General features: G+C 33.9%; 2 protein-coding genes across 18 annotated transcripts in view; one reads left to right on the forward strand and one right to left on the reverse strand.

Annotated features, from left to right (window-relative positions):
* Rap1 (RAS oncogene family member Rap1) overlaps window positions 1–9556 on the forward strand; it is a 52927-nt gene extending 43371 nt beyond the window's left edge. For 8 of the 17 annotated variants that reach the window (XM_086552575.1, XM_086552574.1, XM_043001571.2 and 5 more), the window contains exons 2-4: window positions 5129–5319; window positions 6323–6451; window positions 7084–9556. In XM_086552575.1, the coding sequence (XP_086408701.1) occupies window positions 5129–5319; window positions 6323–6451; window positions 7084–7332 (569 nt within the window). In that variant the 3' untranslated portion in view covers window positions 7333–9556. Of the gene's footprint in view, window positions 1–1752; window positions 1786–3875; window positions 3933–4435; window positions 4557–5128; window positions 5320–6322; window positions 6452–7083 lie in introns of those variants that run through there. The other 9 variants (XM_086552578.1, XM_086552581.1, XM_043001572.2 and 6 more) reach the window with 3 other exon arrangements.
* A 5673-nt stretch (window positions 9557–15229) lies between these two features.
* The window catches only part of LOC147468598 (GEL complex subunit OPTI), a 36526-nt gene continuing 34255 nt past the window's right edge, over window positions 15230–17500 (reverse strand). Inside the window, exon 4 of the mRNA XM_086552586.1 lies at window positions 15230–16264. Within this exon, the coding sequence (XP_086408712.1) occupies window positions 16223–16264 (42 nt within the window). The 3' untranslated portion in view covers window positions 15230–16222. The remainder of the gene's footprint in view (window positions 16265–17500) is intronic.

Raw genomic sequence — 17500 nt, forward strand, 5'->3', positions numbered from 1 at the left:
GGACCATTGCAGGTGCTTTGAAGGTTTGAGTCATTGCAGGTGTATCAGTCCTGATTGCTGTTATCCTTCACAAGATCAACTTAAATTGCATTGATTGCCATTTGGGTCCAGCAGAAGGCAGTTTTTGATTTTTATTGTTATTGATATTACAATAATAATGATGATGGTGGTGATGAATTTTGCTTCACATGTAACTGTAATCCATAATTACCTTATTCATTAATTATATTATATATTACAAAATTGCTAACCAAAGAGTATAACCCAATAATAGAGAGCAAATTATACTAATACAAATTGGGAAGGTGCTTTGTAAGGAGTAAAGAAATATAAGTAAAGAAGAGTAACTTTGTCGTACCATTGTCTTGTGAAATCTCAAAAATACTTCTGATGAATCATTTGAATAGAAACCTTGAACAGTGTCGTAGTCATGTGAAGATATTGATTCCTTTGTTCATAGCTTTATCAACAGTAGTCACAGTTTATGCTTTAAGATGTCTTGGTTATTATTATCAAAGAGTAGATATACATATTTCTGGAATATTATTACTTTACTTTTACTAGTAAAAGTTAGCTGTTAATTGCAAGCCCTCTTAGACTTTGCAATAGCTTGAAAGCTGATTAACCCATTAATGCTGAGGACATGGATTGCCCACTCTGCTCATCTTTTATTATTATTATCATTATCATTTTTACACATAGGTTGTTCCTCAAGTGCTTTGTCACCAAGGAGTTAATTAGTAGGTGTACCAAGTATATTACTGTTATTAATGTTATAGTTGCTATCATCATTATTATTATTGTAATTATGTTGAAGATAAAAAAAAGTATCTTCACAGAAAGAAGAAAGAAATCAGGGAATAGGGTGAGGTCCACTAGTCCTTCTAATTTACTATTTGGTGTCTAAGCCCTTGTGTAATAAAATTCAGTTCTTCACCACCATTGGCAGTGTTCTGATCTCGGCAGAGTTTTCCTCTTATGTACATTTGTGTTTAAGTAGTATCGAGTTTGTGCCCATGTTTATTCACTCTTTCTCCTACCTGCTTTCTCTATTTTTAGAATACACATACACACTCAAAACTAATTAAAGTACAAACTAAATTTCTCTCACATAATTTGATAAATGGGGTGAAGATAAGGAAGTATTGTTGTATATACTTTTAGATTAAGAGGACTAGCAGGGAGAATTATCATCACTGTGTGGGCATATAATTAAAGAGCAGCTTGGTTGTACCTCTTTAATTTTCTTAACTTACCCACATGATAAATATTTCAATTCTTAGGAAATGTTTACTTAAAGAAGCAGTACTAGGTGATGTGGTCTCGTGGTGGCTGGAACATTTCTGACTACTTGTTCACTATCCGCATTGTGCCTGAAACTTAAAATATGAACAAACCAAATTTCACCTTAAGTTTTATTTTTATATATCCAGTATCTCATGTTCGTGTGTTTCCACGTGGCAGCATTGTTCATGGTTTCATGGAAAGAGCATGTCCAGTGCAGAGGGTTATTTAATTTGGAAATTGAATATAACCTACTGAGAGTTTTCATATCATCATTGGCTTTAGTTGCAAAGTCAATAAATCAGTTTGGGGAAATACTAGCCTAAAACTGCCCAAAGTATGTCAAGGGAAGCAGGAATGTGTTGGCATAATTCTAAAACTAAAAGTGCATTTCTGTAATCGCTGTTTACTGCATGCATGTATCTGTATCTATACATTTATTCATTGGTATTTATATTTGTTTCCCAGGAATTCAGAATAAAGAATCTACAACACAAGAAGGTATCTTTACACATTGTTCTTTACATCCCATAATAGTTTGCGTGTATGTGTGCGTGTGTGTGGGTGTGTGGGTGTATATATGCATGATGTTTTAGTGTCTGAGGGTGGACTTGGTTTTTGATAGAACTGATAGACTTGCAAAAATTGCAAAAATAGAGACGCACATGCATGCACACACACTTACACACACAAGTACACACACAAGTACACACACAAGTACACACACACGTACACACACACGTACACACACACGTACACACACACACACACACACACACACACACACACACACACACACACACACACACACACACACACACACACACACACATGTACACACACATGTACACACACATGTACACACACATGTACACACACATGTACACACACATGTACATACACATGTACACACACATATGCACACACACACATGCACACACACACACACACACACACACACACACACACACGTACACACACACACACGTACACACACGCACGCACACACACACACAAGCACGCACGCACACACACACGCACGCACGCACACACACACACACACACACGCACGCACGCGTACGCACACACGTACACACACACACACACACACACACACACACACACACACACACACACACACACACACACACACACACACACACACACACACACACACACACACACACACACAAATACATGCATGTTTTCACACCAACTTGATAAACAATATACTGCAATGTGCTTTTTCTGTTGATGGGCTCACCTTCCCACCACATTCCCTGATAACCATCCAGTGCTGATGTTCCAGGTATACAAGACCATGTGATGGCTTAGCCCATAACTAAATGCTTCACAGTATGCACAGTGTATGTTTGTGTGTTGGGGAGCTATTTGCACTTTTGGATGTGCGATCTTATGCAACTGTGTTTGTTTCAGAGTGTGTATGTAAGTGTACAGGCTAAGCTTATATACAGAAATGTGTATGTGTGTGTATATATGTATATGTATACATACATACATATGTTAATGTGTGAATATATAGACAAACCGATAGACGGCATATGCACATTTATTTGTCCATTGCACAGGCTAACTATTCCATTTACATACATACATATATACATGAGCAGCATTCCTCAAACAGCTAGCTCCCTATCAATATATGTTGTAAAATCTCCAAATTAATTAGATTTAAGAATGGACATTAATTTATATCAAATGAGACAATATTTTTTGAAAAATACATCCAGTTGCAAGAAGTTACTGAGAAACTGCTACAAATGGTTGGAAAGTCCACAAGTCATAGAATGAGGGATTGATTTGGTTTCAGCAGTAATGCTGTTAAGAACCAAACATTTTGTGTGTGTGTGTATTTGTGTTTGTGTGTATGTGTATGTGTATGTGTATGTGTATGTGTGTAAAAGAGGGAGAGAGAGTGTTTATTTTTTTTTAGTGTACCCGATAATTTTTTTTCTGAATAGTTGCCCTTTGATCATGATCATACGTCACTGAAATAACCTTGTTTTATCTTTAGCTGATATGTAGATGACGATGGTTTCTTGTCATGCAAGTGTGTATTTAGATAAACAGAAAGTGAATTGTTTATGCTGTTAATTCTGGATTGGTAGAGATACAAGATTTTCATAGAAATATTAGTTAGTTTTCTCTAATAGTGGATTTTGTGTTTGCTTGCAACAATTAATTAGTGTCTCCTTACTGAAAGTTTTTCTTTACAGTGATACTGAAATAGTTCCTTGAAATTATATACTTGAAATATATTTACTATTAAAAGAACCCTTAAGGTGTAGGAAATGCAAGGCTCTTTGGATGGTTATGGATCTGGACCTTATTTTATATGAAGTCCATAATATGTCTTATGTAAAAATTCAATATATATTACAAAAATGACATTTATTTTCTTTGTTTATAAAGAAATGACAAATATGTTAGCTAACTACTGTAGAGTGTAGAACAGAGCTGATATCTCGTTAATCCTTAGTCCTATCATATCAGACTAGTAACAAAACCAATCCCTTTATGATGTACTTAGATGGGCTCTGTAGTTGGTGGAGTATGTAATAGTATACCAGAAGGCAGCTGTGGTGCTGGATGTGTGCTGGTGCTGGGTGACACTGCAGGTTGTGCAAGTGGGTGCCAGACTATCATTACTGGGTGTAGTTCCATAGTTATAACACTTTAGTTTGTGCTGATTAATGATGCAAGTAAAATTGTTTACAATCATATTCAGTGCAGAATTTCCAGTGATTTAGCTTTATGGGAGGAAAAGTAGCTATTACTGGGTGCTTCTAAGGAGATGATGAAGTTAACCCAATTGTAATTCTGGTTTAGATTACAATACAATAAGTATTTGTTATTAATTGTCCAAAGAAATTACGTATAACCTGCATATGGGGATAAAGGCAGTCAGACATTATAGCAGGGAGGGATCATAAGCAGACAGATAGACAGGCTGTGTGCATTGAGTTGACTACGTGAGTTAGACAGAAAGGGGGGATGGGGTAGAAAGTGTGTAAAAGAGAGATCATGTGTGATGAACCTGACAGCACTCAGGTTGAGGGGATTAATGAGCAGTGGCCAGGGCCTGGTAGGAAGGGTGAGGCAGAGTGGGGGATTATTTGTGTCATGAGGGGCAAGGACAAGGGGGATCCCTGTTGCTGCCGCTGTTCAGTACGGGTTCAGCTTTGGTGACAAGTGTGGCCTGAGAGTGATTCAGTATTGACAGTGCTCCAACAGCATGCAAGGATATACCAGTATGTGCCGAGGCTATATTTATTTAGTTAAACATGAGAGGTTATATGAAGTGTTAATATTAGCCTTAATATATGATACTACGTTTGAATTAGTGCCTGGGTATGAGCATAACTAACCTGAAGTGTGAGAACCAATGAACAGATCCTGTCTTATCAAGTGAGAGGGGACAGAATTTTTTTTATAGCTTTTTCACACCTCTAGATTGGTTCATGAAATGTGTCTGTGTAATTAGATTATTTATGTTCCTTATAAACGTTTAAAAGAATTATCTCATCCATGTCCACACCAAGGGTAATATACATTCTTTTTATCCTTGTCTGTCTCATGAATGATAGTGTAAAGGTGGGCATGTAATCATAATTAATCATTCCTTGTCTTTTTGCACTGAATTGGATAGTAGATCTTCAATAGAAAACGAAGTTTAACTTTCATGCAGAATAGTATTGAGCAGTGTAGTTTTGTTTGTCTATTTATTAATTTCTGATATGCACTGAAGGTAACTTGCCACTGATCATGATTATCAAAATGTCTTTAAGATTTCACGATATTAAAATATTTTGTTTTGTTTTAGTGTCGAGGATGCGTGAATACAAGATTGTGGTGTTGGGGTCAGGAGGTGTTGGAAAATCTGCACTTACAGTTCAGTTTGTGCAGGGCATCTTTGTCGAGAAATATGATCCCACGATAGAAGACTCGTACCGAAAGCAAGTGGAAGTGGATGGACAGCAGTGTATGCTTGAAATCCTTGACACTGCTGGAACTGTAAGTTTAAAATTCTTTCAGTTTTTTGTTTTTTTTATAGATGAATAAGAAGTAGGTTTTGTTATCTCTACTATTGTATCATAGCTTTTTGGTATTTGTTTTTTTCTTTTGTTACTGTTTTGTTTAAAGTATGGTAAATAGAAAGCTTATTGTAAACTTAATTTTCTTTTCAAACTGTGTATGGTTTAATAGAGATGTGTAAATATATAGATATAGATAGATATAGATAGATATAGATATATATAGATATATATAGATATATATATATATAGATATATATAGATATATATATACATATATATACATATATATATATAACTTATAATGATAGATAGATAGAAAAATATATATATATATATATATATATTATATATACTATATATATATAAATATGCATATATAATATAATTATACATATACATATACATATACATATACATATACATATACATATACATATACATATACATATACATATACATATACATATACATATACATACACATACATACATACATACATACATACATACATACATACATACATACACACACACACACACACACACACACACACACACACACACACACACACACACACACACACACACACACACACACACACACACATACATATATACACACACACATACACACATACACACATACACACACACACATACACACACACACACACACACACACACACACACACACACACACACACACACACACACACACACACACACACACACACACACACACACATACATATATACACACACACACACACATACATATATACACACACACATACACACATACACACATACACACACACACACACACACACACACACACACACACACACACACACACACACACACACACACACACACACACACACACACACACACACACACACACACACACACACACACACACACACACACACACATATTTCCTTCTTTAATTTTGGTAATCAAGATTTCTTAAATTTTCAGGAACAATTCACAGCTATGCGTGATCTCTATATGAAGAATGGACAGGGCTTTGTCTTGGTGTACAGTATCACCGCACAAAGTACATTCAATGATTTACAAGACCTACGTGAGCAGATTCTCAGAGTCAAGGTAAGCAATAATAAAAACAACATTTCTTTGGGTAAAGAATTTTTTTTGTTATATTTGGCAATATTTTTTTTCTAGCTATGATAGACTTCAAGAATAAACCACAGGATGTTATTTTTCAATTGTAATCAGACTTCATAATCAGGCTTCTTCTTAATCCTGTGGCATGAGCGTCATAGTTCAGTCTGAATGTTCAGGTTAAGGCTGAGAAAGGATATAAAAGAAATGATAAAATCTTGAAAGATAATGATTTTTGTGATAATTGTACACCACAGGATGGGGTAAAAAGGGAATTATATTCCATGGGGTAGTCAATGAGTCATAATTCAGTACTTAATATAATGATGATATTGACGGAAGAAGTTGAATTGAAAATTATATGAGGCTACCATGATGCCAATTATGACAAACTAAGACTAAGATAAAGAATGTATATGTATAGCTTTGCTATCTTTTACTGTGAATAACTCAGTAAACGTGATATAAAACTGCGATTTTATAACAGAAAAGGCGAAACAACTAAGTATCTGTGAATAGAAAAGGGGCTATTATGCTTTACTATAATTCTGTATAATTTTCAATAGGATGAGGTTATCCGTACTTACTCTTATATTTTACTTTTTTTTTTCTTATAGGACACGGATGACGTCCCGATGATTTTAGTGGGTAACAAGTGTGACTTGGAGGATGAGCGTGTTGTCGGCAAAGACCAGGGCCTCAACCTGGCCAAGTCATTCTCTTGCGCCTTCCTAGAATCATCAGCAAAAGCTAAGATCAATGTCAATGAGATCTTCTATGACCTAGTTCGGCAGATTAACCGCAAATCCCCTGACAGAAAGTTAAATGGAAAGGGCGGTAATAAGAAGAAGTGTTGCCTTTTATAAGGTTGGATATTTACTCAATATAAGACTAGGTAAAGAATGGCTGGATGTTATGCCTTCATCCTCTCAGGTGTAACTTGTGATTTTGCGTTCTGTTGCCAAGACATGCAGTAAAGTAATCATTCCTAGGAATATTATGGGAGAGGTGATGTGTGTGTAAGTTTTTGGAAGTGAGAAGTAGTGTGTCTGATTGCGTCAGTGTGTGCAAGCGATTAAAGCATAATTTCTTATCTCTACTTTAAATACAAGTCTGGAAGTGTAATAGGTGTGAAAAGGCAAAAATCTTGCATGTCTTAGTAACAGAAACAAAATTCAAAGTAAAGAAAAAAAAAAGGCTGGTGCCACACGCAAACTTGTTACTATGTTACACACCATAGAATGGACGTGTGACCAGGTGGTGTAATGAAGTTCCAGTAAACATTTCACAATATTATAATAGTTATTATTATTGATATTTTCAATTGAATTTTTTTTTTTTTTTTTTTATCAATATATTATTATTTTTGTCATTATTAGTGTTTTGATCATTATGATTATTATTGAATCTCCAATTTTGTTATTTGATTTTATGTTTTATTAGTCTTACACAGTTGTCTATTATTAATTGATATTATGAATATTGATTATTTTGAAATTGTTATTTTTCAACTAATTTTTCATTGTTTTGATTAATTTACCTTTGTTATTTTATCTCTTTTTAGCTTGGTAGGAAGTGTGCTCTATCTAGCTATTGATCTGTTAATTTTGGGCACATTTTTTATAGTTCCAAGATCAATCTATATTTGGATGGTTATATGATACACTGGTTTTAGACCTTGTTGATCTGCAAATGAATAATGTAGGCATAACTGCTGTGCACTATTATTATTATTTTTTATATAATTGTCTCTCATGATATTAAAATTTATTGACTATCCGTGAATTTCCAAAGTTACCCTAGTCGAAGTGTTATTTTGTTAAGCACAAAGTTGTGGAAATGATTATATATATATATAAACATTGGGAGAACAATTTCTTTGTATGTGAGAGACAGATTCCACTATCCATCCTCATTGTAACAATTCATACCATATGTAAGATATAATGCATTATGAGTACATTTTAAAGTTTGTACTAGGCCTCCAAATGTTGAGTAAATTCTAGGTTGATCATTTTGACTTGAATACATGGGGGATATTTTGTACCTTTAGTAGCTTGTAGTTTGTTAACCCCATGTACAGGTTACTACGCACAAGTTGCTTATTAAGGGACCCAAGAGGCTTGTGTCAGGTAGGGAGGGGACACTTTTGTCTCTATATTGGTTGCAGCATGATAACCAGCTGAAGATTTAAAGTACTTGGAATTTTTGAAACCCATTTGGTTGCACACTTCCTGTGCACTTGTGATGTAATAAGCCTTCTTGAAGTGGAATGATATACCACACTTTAGTGGTCATATAATAGGAAAAGTCATGTAGAAGAATATGCTATGGAGATTGTTCCCTCTCAGTCTTCTGTAAATCTTTAAATGTTAAATTCTGGTAAAGCCTACAGTTTGATGTGGTGTTAGTGTGCTAATTGTCAACCTGATTTCTGCCCTGCTGTCAACTAATAGCTTATAAAATAAAATGGGATTTGGATATTTTATGCCCAGAGCAACGGCATACTTGTACATAACTTTACTCTGTATATTATGTCATGCTATAAACAGTTATATAAACCAGATCTAGCATAACCCAAAAGTGAGACATAGGATGTGTAGAGCCAATACAAGACAGCAGCAGTTCTTGTAAGGATGAGTGGTAATGATGATTTATGACCTCCATCCCAAAACCCATCTCTCACTGCCAGTCACCACCTACCACCTCCATCACAGCAAACTGTTCTTCAGAAAGTGGTGAATGTTGCCATGCAATGCAACACTTCATAATATTGCAATTTACCAATGACTATTCAGTATATCATTCATTATTGTTTTCTACTGATTTTCATGCCACTCTTTACCATGTAAGGATATAGACTTCATCTGAAAATAGCCCTAGGGATGCAAAATCCAATATCTAGTTAAGTTCTCAAAAGAGATGTGATATGTATGTATGCATTTTGAGTCCTGTGAACTCTAGGGTCATTTTAAGATTAAATTTGCTAGTAATCCATCAGAATATTAGCGGCTTTATACAATATTGGAAAAGCTTTACTGTTTGGTTTCAATCTGATAAAAGTGAAATATATCGTGTACATTGTTTAAATGGCTTTGATTATTTCCTTTGTGTAACACACCTCTGAAATATATTTTGTCAGTACACCATCATGGATATCAACAATTAAAAATGTTATTGCCATGACTATTGTCAGTAAAAAGCACTGAAAATTAAGGACATGATTTGAATTCATTTGAGTTGAAGACAAGCTGAAAATAATGTTCAAGCTAGTAAATTTTTAGTTTTCATATTTTCATTCTGGTGTTTGAGGGAACACAAGTTCTTTGTATTATAGCCATCTGATCTGACAGCATGTCACTAGAAATGGTTGATACAAATTTGGCCAAGCTATGCATGAATGCCGGAAAATTATAGAGCTGTTTATATTGATTATATTTTGTGTAAGTAACCACCCCCTTCAGTTACATTATCACTGTACTGGTTATTCACACAACAGTATACAGTTTTCATTACAAGCTGTATACATCCAAAGATAAATAACCTCTTCGTTCATATTGTAAATTTGTACAAAGATTTATTTTCTAAACAAATTTTCATGAATGTCATTCCACATGAAAGCAAACACAATTGAATATCTTCAGCAGTTCCATTCAGAGTGCTAATTATTAATTACTAAGCATAATCTCTACTTTAGTAAGAAACTCTGGAGGACTGGAAAACCCTGGCAGTTGTATAAGAGAATGATTGTCTTCAAAATAATGATTGTTTTCAAAGTATTATATTGTGCCTTTCAGGAATAAGGGGCAGCTCTCTTAATAACTGCGTATATGACTAAATTCTTTAAATTACTAGTTATTGTGTACTATTGAAGCCCACTATGATACAGATGTTTATTCAGACCTGTATATTGCAGTTTTAGGTCTTGGCCTAAAGTTGAGCATCTAAGCTTCACTTGCATCTTGGTTAATATGCATACAGTTATTATGAGAATGATTTCTGCCTTCAAAATCTACAAATTTAAGTCTTCTATGTAAAATTACTCATATCCCTAGATAATCCACAGATCATTGCATGCCCAATACAAGTATAAAACTGTTAAATGGAATTGTTCGTATTCAGCTTCTTTTGAAATATATTTTCATGTACTCCAATCTGTAAAGTTTTGTAAAACAAAATTATCTTTAAAGTCCTAACGTTTGTGTGTAGCAGATTTTATTTTCCTTCAAAGCTTAGGTCATCAACATGAAAAATTTCATTGACTGATTTTGCAATATCATTCAAAGAGATTTATTTATCAGCTTTAGTAGTAATCTTATGTGCATTTATCTCTGTACCAGGTTTATTCTTTTGTTATCTTGTTCTTCCTCATTGTTATCAATGTGCTCAAGTCTCTTTTTTCCTGTTTCCTTCTACACTAGTCTCTCTCTATTGCTCAGTATAAATAAAGATTTTTTTTTTTATTCCTCTTGTATATTTTCTCATCTATGTTTTCCTTTTTTTCCTTCTCAAACATTTCATCTCGTACCACAGCATCTTTCTCCCGTTTGTTGATTGCCTTGTACCTTGGCAGTAAAACTTGGTCAGAATGACAGGATCCCTTCTTGTTTATGTTGTAATATTTTCTCCAATGGAAATAAAAAATTGTATAGATGCAAATAAGAAGCTTTTTATGGTGGAACCTTATAACCTCCAGAAAACCTGTTATATTAGTCTCCACATAACAGCACGTAAAGTGCCCCACCCATGTAGCTGCTTGGATTAGATTCATTCCTGATTAGGTGGATTGATTCTCATTATTCAGTAGCTGCCGAATAATTTTTTTTTTTTTTTTCCAAATTAGCTATTTTTAAAATTGTAAAATAATGTTAAGATCTTAGTATAATTTTGAGTAAATGGGATGTTTTGAATTGATACATAAAATCAGCTCAGACTATTTAAGTAATATATATAGAAATTCAAGTTCATATTGCTATCAAAGTTTGATATTTTAATATATTTTACACAAGGGACAAATCATACACTCAAACTTGACAAGGGACAGGTGAACATACAATAAATAGCAGGTCACATTTTACTTGGCATCTCATTCTATGTTGATGAACAAATATATTTGTGCACAGTTTTAGGTATGATCTACATTGTTATTTTGCATTAAAGAATGAATTTAAGAAAGACTATCGTATAATGATGATTCAGTTCTAGTACCCAAATTGACTATGTCACTTTATTTGGGATGTGATAGTCTAATAGCAAGTAGTCATATCCATGTATCAAAAAATACTTATGGAATAGAGAAGATTCATTATATAAAGGCAAATGAATTGAGGAAAGGGAAGGGAAAGAAGGCAACATAAAAGAGCAGGAATGAGCTAAGAAAAGAAGGTAAAGGGTGAAGGAGGCAAGAGGAATCGGACATTCTGATTGTCATCCCTGTGAGTGGTAGCTATGATGGTCAATTCTTAATCTTGAATTTCAATGATAAATGAAGATTAAGTGTGTTCTCTTGTTTTTTTATGTAGACTAGTTAGGTCAGCTTGTACAAATATTCAAATTACTATAAAGAAAATATGTTCATATAAACACAATGCTTGATATCTTTTATACATAGACTGGCTGAACTGATTTGGAGACTTAATTTTTATATTACTTAGGTTATTCACTACAGCAAAGTGTAAAGTCGAGTGGAAAATTTGGATACAATTAAGTAGGTAAATTATCTGTTACACACTTGATTTTAAAGAATCTGCATATGCAATTTAGTGGGAACAAATATTACCTCAGACTAGGAGTGGAGTGTCAGCTCCCATTGAAAAGAAAAATGAAGTGAATGAACAGCAATAATTGTTGATACTACTAGAACTTGTAGTCACACACACACACTCTCTTAGTCTCTATCTCTGTCTTTCTTTCTCTTTAATTTGCAATTGACTTTAATTGCAGTTCAGTTGGATAACCAATGTTATACTGATAATAATAAATAGCATATATATAGTGTACCAACTTCAAAAATACATATCTTGTGTAGATGACAGTAATATGTATATAAATATTTTTTCCTTTTAGATGGTTTCAACAAGTTGAATAAACAGCATAAAATATAAGAAAATGTGGCAATCTTCCTCACTTTATCATACTAAGGACATGAGTGGTCCTTTGGAAATGAGAAGCCAGTAGGAGCTGGCAAAATGCATTATGCATGATGCTCAATGAAAAAGTGTGAAGTAAGAATAGATAAACCAATTCAAAAGATTACACCCCAAAGAAAAATCAAAACTTGGAATAAGATGAAATGTACAGTAAAACTTAATTGGGGATAGAAATAAATTGCACAAGATATTCATTATCATCACCATATGAGGGAGATTTAACTGTGTTGGCTGTACAGTCTATAGTCTTTCCATATTTCTAAGCAAATTCAATTTTTACTTGATTAGTTTCATACCTGAACAGCTGTTTTGGTCAATTATTTCGTCAGATTCAGAGGAAACGAAACCAGCCATCGTGAGGATGAGTATATTAGAAATGAAATATTCAACAGTACTGTAAGTTCTACTAAACAGTTACTAGTATCAGTGTACTTGTCTTTCTCTGAAAGCAACCCTTCAGTAATGATTCTTGATCAGAATTGTAGTTATAATGAAATACAAACTGATGCCTCTTCATAATATGGATTCTGTTTAGACTTTGTTATGCATAACAGACAGACAATAAAATCATTGGGCCAGGAATATGTGTAAATTAATTTTCCTTATGTAAAGTGCAATCAATGAATCTAATTATTAAAATAAACAACAGTCATTTCTAGAGCAGTCTAGTATGGGAGGATCTAAAGGTGCAGTCACATGGCAAATATTAGGCCCAACTTATATGTAACAAGTTGTGTGGTTCTGAATTGCAATGGTCATATAGGAGAAAGAATAATCATGCTTTAATACATACATGACGGCAAATACTAATGGTATTTGTTGCAGCCATTTTCACTTAAACTGTTGCCTAAGAAATTTTAATATAATGAGATGAATAATAAGGTCACTCTTCTTTGGCAAGAAAAAAATATTTATATAAAAACAAAAGACCCAAGATACAGTTCAAATGAAGTTTTGCATAAAAATAAATGTCTTTATGAATAAAAGATTTAACCATGAATAGAATATTTCATATTTACAACTACTTACATTTAGTATAATTGAAAACATAATTTGGTATTTAACTTTAATTTTCATATTCAGAAGACAATACATTCTGCTTATGACTTTTAGAATTGCCTATTCTGTTGAGCCTGCATGATATGGACCAACAACAGTCTCTCCGGCTCAAAAATCAGAGATAATGGCCACCCCGTTATCGCATTGATGTAATTGGTACAGATTACCCATCCGAAAAATGCTTGTGTGACCACACCTTAAGAGATCAATAATTCAAAAAATGGAGACATAGGCTGATAGCTTGTCTGGCTTCTTGTATGACATTTACTTATTTAGCTTCTCATATAAATTAGAATATTAAATGTAAAATTCCCTGCTGTACTGACAAATTAATTTGACAGTGGTAGCCCTGACAAAGAACAAGTACTTGACAGAAAAAGATTGATATTCAAACATATATTATTGGGGGACATGGCAACAGTCCATCACTTCCATCAAATATTGTACAAAGTGGGATAATTTACCTGCTGTCAAAGAAAATTGAATGTCATTGCCAAGCACAAAAAACTATCTTGGTAAAATGCAATAACCATTGATAGTATGTAAATTAAATACAGGTACTAGTGACTGTTGCGATGACAAATATCAATAATATAAAGTTTATGGTTGATCTCTTCAGTATGCACTCACAACCATCACAAGGCTATCTTCTGGGAAACAAAAAATATAGAGCCAGATTTGGCAGATATATCTTTAATCCTTTAACCATGTCATTTGTTTTTCTGACTTATCTTCCCATGGGGTCAAAAACATTTCTGCAAATGAAAAAAAAAGAGCAAGAGAAGAGAAAAGATGGTGAGAGGGAAGAGGAGGGGAGAGAAAGAAAAGAGCGGGGAAGGGAAGGGACAGGAGGGGATGGGAGAGGGGAGAGAGGAGAGGAGAGGAGAGGGGAGAGAAAGAGAAGAGAGAAAATAAGAGATGAGAGAGTAAGAGAGAGGAGGGGAGGGGAGGGGAGAAGAGAGGATAGGAAGGGATAGGAGGGAAGACAAGAGGAGAGGAGAGGAGGGAGGAAGGAAGGGGAGAGGATAGAATAGGAGGGGAAAGGATAGGACAGGAGGGAAGAGGAGAGGGTAGGATAGGATAGGAGGGGAGATATGGGAGGAGAGAGGAGAGGAGAGGAGAGGATAGAATAGGATAGGAGGGGAGAGGATAGGACAGGAGGGAAGAGGAGAGGGTAGGATAGGATAGAAGTGGAGATATGGGAGGAGAAAGGAGAGAGGTTAGATGAGAGGAGAGGAGAGGAGAGGAGGGGAGAGAAGAGAAGAGAAGGGAGAGAAAGAGAAGAGAAGAGAATTGAAACATAAGAACAAAACTTGCCTCACTCAATTCAAAAAATAGATTTTCTATCATATGAAGTATGTTACAGCCATCCAGTAAATGCAAACAAACTGGTTTCTGAGGACTTCAAATACTCACACCTTCCTAACTTTACTATAAAGTCAATAGCAATCATGGACTTTGTCTACATAATGTTCACATCTCAAGAGAAATCCCAAATAATTCCTGCAGATTTCAATGGATTTCAACACCATCAAAGGAAAGAATAAAGAGAACATTTCTGTATCATTTATTCCATAAAAATGTCATAGAAAGAACGCAAGGTAATTTCAATTAGTTCAGAAAACATCAAAGATCATGTTCCAACAGAATCCAATCAATGGCAAAATGGTCCAAAATTTAATAAGCCATTTTTATTGAAGTTCGAATTTATAAATGATTTGCTAATTATAATTTTGTGATAGAGTCTGATCATTATCAAATTACTTGAAATGAAAATTGCTGGATACAAGAAAACTTCAGGTACCACTGTATATTCAGACAAAAATCAGTAATAATTCACATATTGCTGTCTAACAATCGTAATCCATATAAATATATTGCTTGCAAACAAGTGAAAATATGCAATTGTTATTTTTATGAGGAACTGTGAGGCTGACATAAATTGTGACCATGACAAATTACTTTCTCCTCACTATTCTGTTTGTATAAAATACTGCAATGATATTCCCAAATGTTACAGTAAAAAGCATCTTCTTCCAAAAAAATAATGAATAGGAATTAAAATATAATAATACTCTAAAGCACCAATCTCAGGAGAGCCCTAGATCTGATTTGTTTTTATATTCAACCAATATCAAAAAAACAAAAAAAAACAAAATAACTCGTCTAATTCAATCACTGAACTTGTGTGTGATACTACTGTAACAAGTGTAGTCGGTGTTTTGCTTGTACACCATAATAGACGAGATGGTATTTTCACAATTTTTGGCAAAGCAATATCATCACTTTTTAAAGATCCAACAACAATATCACTGCTTGTAAATACAAAAACTATCATGCCTAAACCAGTAAGCATTTATGTCCATTGAATTTACAGTCCAAATTTAACATCCTAAAATGAACTTTTGGTAAACTGCATACCACAAATATGAGTTTTGATGATAAATCATAAATTGCATGATAACTAGGACCAACTGTGATATCCCCCTTCTTGTTCATAAAACACTGAAAATGTATGGGTCTAAAAAATATTCTGTCTAGTGTAATGTCAGTCATAATGTAAACCAGAATATAGGATTATCCACATGACCTGAAAAGAGAGAAAGATGCATTAATTCACAGTGAAATACTAAGTAACCTGTTGATGTCAAGAGGGTACACACACATACACATGGTTTTGTTTTATTGCCTTTTTATGCTTACGTCATCAAGGAGCCAATTACCAGATCTATCTAACCTGACCTGCTTACCATATATATATATATATATATATATATATATATATATATATATATATATATATATATTTTTTTTTTTTTTTTTTTGGGGGGGGGGGGGGGGGGGGGGGAAGAGCATTTATTTCCATTCTTCTTATTATCATTATTGTTACTGATACTAATACTAATACTAACACAAACAGAAACATTAATAATAATAATAATAAAAGTAATACATATAAAAAGAAATTTCCTGAAAATTCAAGGAATGGGGTAAGAAGGTGAGGTCAGGTAGGCCGAGGAACCGATCCCCTGCATAATAAGTGCTTGCAGAGCCATCTATGTGTAAAAAAATAATAGAACGGAACCATGTGAGCAGTATATTGACACAGACGGCTCCACAAGCATTTAGTCTCCAAGGAGTCAATTACTAGACTTACCTGAACTCCCTTTCTTATCCCTATTCATTGAATTTAGGGGATTTTTTTTTATTGATGTCGTCATCCTCAATAACAATAACAATTACAATACAATTATAACCATAATAATAATAATAGAAATAAAAACTTATTTCTCTTGGAAATTCACAGAATTAACAAACTATGCACTGGAAGAGTCATCTGTGAATAAAGAAAGAAAGAAAGAAAGAAAGAAAGAACAAAAGAGAAAGAAAAAGGCTGGAAGGAAGAACAGAATATATATAATGGAGAGAACAAGTTCTTCTTGTTAATGGGTAAGAAATAGAAGAACTATTTTTTGAACAATCAAATAAACTATGTAGCAGTGGAATTCTAACCCTAATTTATGCATACCTAGAAAATGGTAGGATAGAACAAGAAAACTATTATCAACACAAAATTATTTTTAGGGGTCACTGGTACAATGGTAATGCTTGTGGCTAGCTCGGGACCAGTAAGCATAGGAAGTATGAGCCTTGCTACAGGGATGCAGTTGGGATAATAGTCTTTATCCACCGAATAACAGAATACAAGATGATGCATAGCCTTGTGATGTAAAACCAATTATAACTATATTCAATAATTGCATCTAGCTATCTATATTTGTTTTGTAGATTTTGAATTAGGTTCGTTTTCTTAATCCCTTCACTA

This window comes from Penaeus japonicus, unplaced genomic scaffold (assembly GCF_977035675.1).
Source record: "Penaeus japonicus unplaced genomic scaffold, GWHDUDI00000001_assembly GWHDUDI00000027, whole genome shotgun sequence".
NCBI lineage: Eukaryota > Metazoa > Arthropoda > Malacostraca > Decapoda > Penaeidae > Penaeus > Penaeus japonicus.